General features: G+C 38.9%; 1 protein-coding gene across 1 annotated transcript; it reads right to left on the bottom strand.

Annotated features, from left to right (window-relative positions):
- Positions 1 to 2,164: 2,164 nt before the first annotated feature.
- LOC141249507 (uncharacterized) lies at positions 2,165 to 3,151 on the bottom strand. Its single transcript, XM_073669652.1, has one exon. The coding sequence runs from the start codon at positions 3,149 to 3,151 to the stop codon at positions 2,165 to 2,167; it is 987 nt and encodes a 328-aa protein (XP_073525753.1).
- Positions 3,152 to 4,670: the final 1,519 nt, after the last annotated feature.

The raw sequence follows: 4,670 nt of genomic DNA, 5'->3' as shown, positions 1-4,670 counted from the left end.
CTCAAGTGAAGAATGAGGGTTAGGGTTTGAACCCTAAAAAACCAGGATATATATATCCTAGCTCTGAACTGGGAGTTTAAGTGAACCGGACGAGCTCCACTTTTGGGCTAGCAAGCTCCTGGACTTCTACCTGAGCAAACACCCACTTGGGCCTCTAACTACATCACTGGCCCAATACATAAATTACAAGTCTGAACCCAAATAACACATAATAGGAAATTATCCTAACATACCAAATGCACTAATCAGTGTACTACTGGTGTATTTGCGAGTGCACTACAGGTGCACTCTTCAATGAACTACTAGTGCACTCATCAGTATACTAGGCACTTCTCATTACTGCACTGGTACTCTTCAGTTTTGAGTACACTACCAAGTGCACTATAGGTATACTCTTGAGTGCATTACCAAGTATACTCCACATAGTGCAATGGTCACTGGTGCACTATCATAGTCCGCACGGAAAATTATTTTGCACTTGATTAAACTAGAAGTAGGAAGTTAATAATTAAAACTAATTGCTTTTTGTTGAAGGTTTCTTATTTAATTCCTTGGGAAGAATGAATCTTTTCCTTTCCAAAATTAGTTTTCTTAGACCACAAATATCCATTGAGGTGGGTGGGCCAAGGTGTGTGGGACCCACCAAAAAAAATAAAAGATGGGTTGGGCGACCAAGCTGGTCAACCCAACCCCCACCACAGACCTCCAAGGTCGCCCACCCCCAACCAATAGGGTGGTGACACTTGTCACCCCTATTGGTTTTATTTTTTTTATATATTTTAATTAAATTATAAAAATAAATTTTATAATACTAAATTATACAATATATAACAAAATTTATAAAAATAAATTTTCTATTGTAATATTTGTTTTTAGTTGTTCATGGTTGAACTTCATTAATGTAATGTTAAATTGGTATTATAATTTTTTAAATGAATTTTCAGATTTTATGTCTAATATAATTATTATATTGAATTGTTATATTGTAGCTATGTTATAATTATAAGAAAGTGAAAAATAAAAATATATTGAATTGTTGGTCACATTAAAGGTCATTGTTAGTTAAGCTGAGGTAGCTTGACTAGTTTTCTTAGTTTTGATGATATCAAACTTAGACTTTTTAATTGGAACTCAAGTGTATACAGTGTTGAAGGTAGCTTGAAGAGATCTGAAGGTCGCTTAAGCCATTTAGCGTTAATCACGTTCAGCGAGACTAAGGACGCTGGAGTTATCAAGCTAAATAGAGTCAATCTGGTAGAAGACTCAAATGCGTTACAATTAAGCAAGTGCGAAGAGAAACCAAGCAATCAGAGTTTTGCACGTGTTGAATAAATTCTTGAAGTGCAAGTTGCACAGGGTTGTTGCAGCGCGCGCGTCAGAAGCAGTTAGCAAGCTAAGTACGTGTCAAGATGGGATTGGGTGAAGTGAAGTAGCGCTTAATGGCCCAACGAAGTCCTTCTTGTCAGCCAATGGGAAATAAGCACGTTTTAATTCCGCATTATGTATTAGCTAGCTTTTGTGATGTTCTATATATAGCTTAGGATTAAGCTTGTATAGAAGTTAATCGTGAGTTGTAATTCAGAGCTTTTGAGTGTATTGCTTTATGCTGTGTGAGACAAAAGAGAGAGAATAGTCGTCCTTTTGTAAACACATCAAAGAAAGATTGAATACATCAAAGAGAGACTTACACAGAAATTGTTCTTGATTCGTTCTATAGTCTAGCTTCTCTCTTCCGCAATCGATACGAGTTCTAAGCTTCCAAAGCTTTACTTTGTGGAGAAGCTCACCGATCCAACAGTCATGAATAAATGTGGTTTTTATTGTTGTGATTGGGTTGGTTGGAAGATTGGGTAGAAAAATTAATATTATATTAAAAATGTGGGGTGAGGTGAGATTTGTGGGGATGGATATTTATGGTCTTACAGTATGTCCATGGTCACACTAAGAAGTTAAACTGCCCACTGCATGAAATGTTTTCATAATTAAAAACTCCAAAAACCATCATTTATAGTTATTTAATTAACCGTATACGAGCCTGAAATCTTCTGCTAGTGAATTGTAACATGGATATAGCTACAATGGTTCATGGTACAGTCAAATAAAAGAAACAAGCACAGACATATATGAAGTACCAGTTTTTCATAAACCAAACTCAGCCATGGTGCTATGGCATATTATAAACAACAGCTCTCTTGGCATTCCTTTGCTTCATCTTCACCTTCAAGTTTATACCACTATCTCTAATGGAATCAAGCACAACCTGAAGTTTACCTTCCACCTTCTCACCTTTCCTTGGAGTAAAAACAACATCATGAATGTCATCCGCCAAAGCTCTCTGAGCAAGAACTCTACCAACAGCAGCACAAGCAGATGCATTTCTAGTAGAACCCAGATCAGATTTCATGTCCTTTGAAATGGAGTGTGCAACAGCAACAACCTTGCTACTCACTCTATGAACTATACATGCACGAACTGACTGCTTTGATATGTAAACATCCAAACAGAATGGCTCTAAATACGGTCCACTAACCTGATTGAATGTCGGCTTCCTTTGTTTCTTTACTGGATTATTATCATCTGAACTGCACACGATGTAGTTTTCTTTGATAACCCTAGAAACTTGTTCTTCGACAGAGTTTGTGTTGTTTGAAGGGGGTTCGTTCTTTTCTGGACCTTTGTCGTAACGAGGTTTTCTCCCATGGTAGTCGAATTGGTACTCTTCAAACTCCTTGGATCCGCGGTCGATTTTGTAAAACAGGCTGTCGCGAATCCTCATGTCTTCGATCTCGTCGATGTCAAGCTCGTTGTTGAATTCCGAACGGTTATTACACACTTCATCGTTGAATTCGTCTCTGCAGAATGAATTCGTCTGATGTCTGTAACTGTAGCTCTTTGACATAAAAGCAAGACCTGAAGAAAGCTCCCAAGTGTCGGAATCAAATACCTTGATCTCGGTGCTACTAAGAGGGGACTGATCTTGAGGAACGAGAGGAGGAAACGATAAATCGTCAGGGTGATTCTTACAGTGACTGCTCCTGTCTTCATTCAGAGATGCTGAAGCAAACAGTCGGAATGTATTCAAACATGTAATAGCGCGAGGGTTGATTCTAGCGGTAGAAATGAAATTGCATCTTCTGAAAAGTATTAGCATCATGAACACTAAGGATTGGAGGTTCAGATGGAGGGTGGAAAAGGAGAAGGTTCTCAGAGGCATATCATCGAACAAGTTGCGGGCATCTACCGGATCGTCAGGCTTCAGCGATTGGCGTTGTTGTTTTGGTTGAGATTCATCAGACTCGAAACTGTGATGTAGAATATGTGAGTGGCGGATCTAGGGAGGGGCTTGGATGGTCCAACGCCCCCTGCTTTCCTCCCGGATTACTTAGTATATGTTCAAAAATGGAGGGGCGAGGAATAGTTTATCAATGGAGGCCTCTGTAAATTAAACGTAGAAGAGGAAGACATTAGAAATTTAGGGGTTTTTTAAGTGAAGTGTTAAAACGATATAGTTTCAGATTGATCAAAACGACGTGTTTTATTAAAAAATTTAAACGGCTCAAATTCTTTTTCATAACAAACCCTCACCTCAACCCTCTTGCAGCCGCCCTCCGCATTGGGTCGTCGCCTGCGACTGTCAAGTCGAGTACAGGAGTACGTCGTGCGTGACTAGTTGACTACTCCTGAGAAGCGGCGCCGGTGAGCTTGACTCACGCTTGCTGAAGTCACTTGCAACTGACGCCGCCGATTCTCTGCAACACATAACGTCCACGAGTCACAATCTCATTAATTTTGTTCTCTAATCTCAGCAATTTAATTTTAGATTGTTAAATGTTATTTGTTTAAGTATTGCCCACCATAAACTGTCAATGCTTTCTTTTAGATGCGAGTGTTTGATTGAAATTTAGTCCCCGTTTGGTTACATCTTCCGGTAACGTGAACGAAAAGGAAACGAATCTAGACTATTTTGATGTTATTGTCCATATTCTAAAGTAATTTTGTGGCATGTGACACAATACAAAGTAGTCTTGCTACTCACATGAACAAAGGTTTTTGTTTCCTTAATAATGAGGTGGGGTTTCAAAAGAGGTGAAACACTCCCTTCCCCCCTCTTTCTCACATATAAATTTTAAACATTAACTCAACTAAAAACTTGTGATCATTGTATCTAGACATGAAAAGATCTAAGTTCGTTTCATTTCCCTTTGCCTTTCCGCTAAGAGTAACCAAACGGGGCCAACTCTTGGATTGAGTTGGTAATGAATTGTATTCGCTCCACATTTGTTTCAGTTCTCGTTAACAATATTCCAGGTCTAGTGTTTAAATTCAAATGCGGGTTAAGACAAGGAGACCCGTTAGCACCATCAATATTCATTCTTGCATTAGAGTCCCTAACACGTGCATTGCAAATTGAGGATGACAAACAAAATCGCAGAGTGGGAATTAAACTCACTAAACATGGTACCATCATCCCATTTCCCAGATTTGTTGATGACACAATCATCTTTGCAGATGCCACAGAAAAGAACATACGATTCATTCACGGTGTCTTCCAACGGTTTACTAGACTTTCCGGACTTACAATCAATTTCCATAAAAGTTCCTTCCAAACTTCGATTAACATTCTGCCAACAAACTCGTGCTCGGCTTGCATCCATCCTCAATCTCCACGT

This window comes from Phyllobates terribilis, unplaced genomic scaffold (assembly GCF_046119375.1).
Source record: "Phyllobates terribilis strain yellow unplaced genomic scaffold, ASM4611937v1 Scaffold_4674__1_contigs__length_58322, whole genome shotgun sequence".
Taxonomy (NCBI): domain Eukaryota; kingdom Metazoa; phylum Chordata; class Amphibia; order Anura; family Dendrobatidae; genus Phyllobates; species Phyllobates terribilis.
The sequence above is the reverse complement of the archived record's forward strand: the minus strand, read 5'-3'. Positions and strand labels throughout refer to the sequence as shown.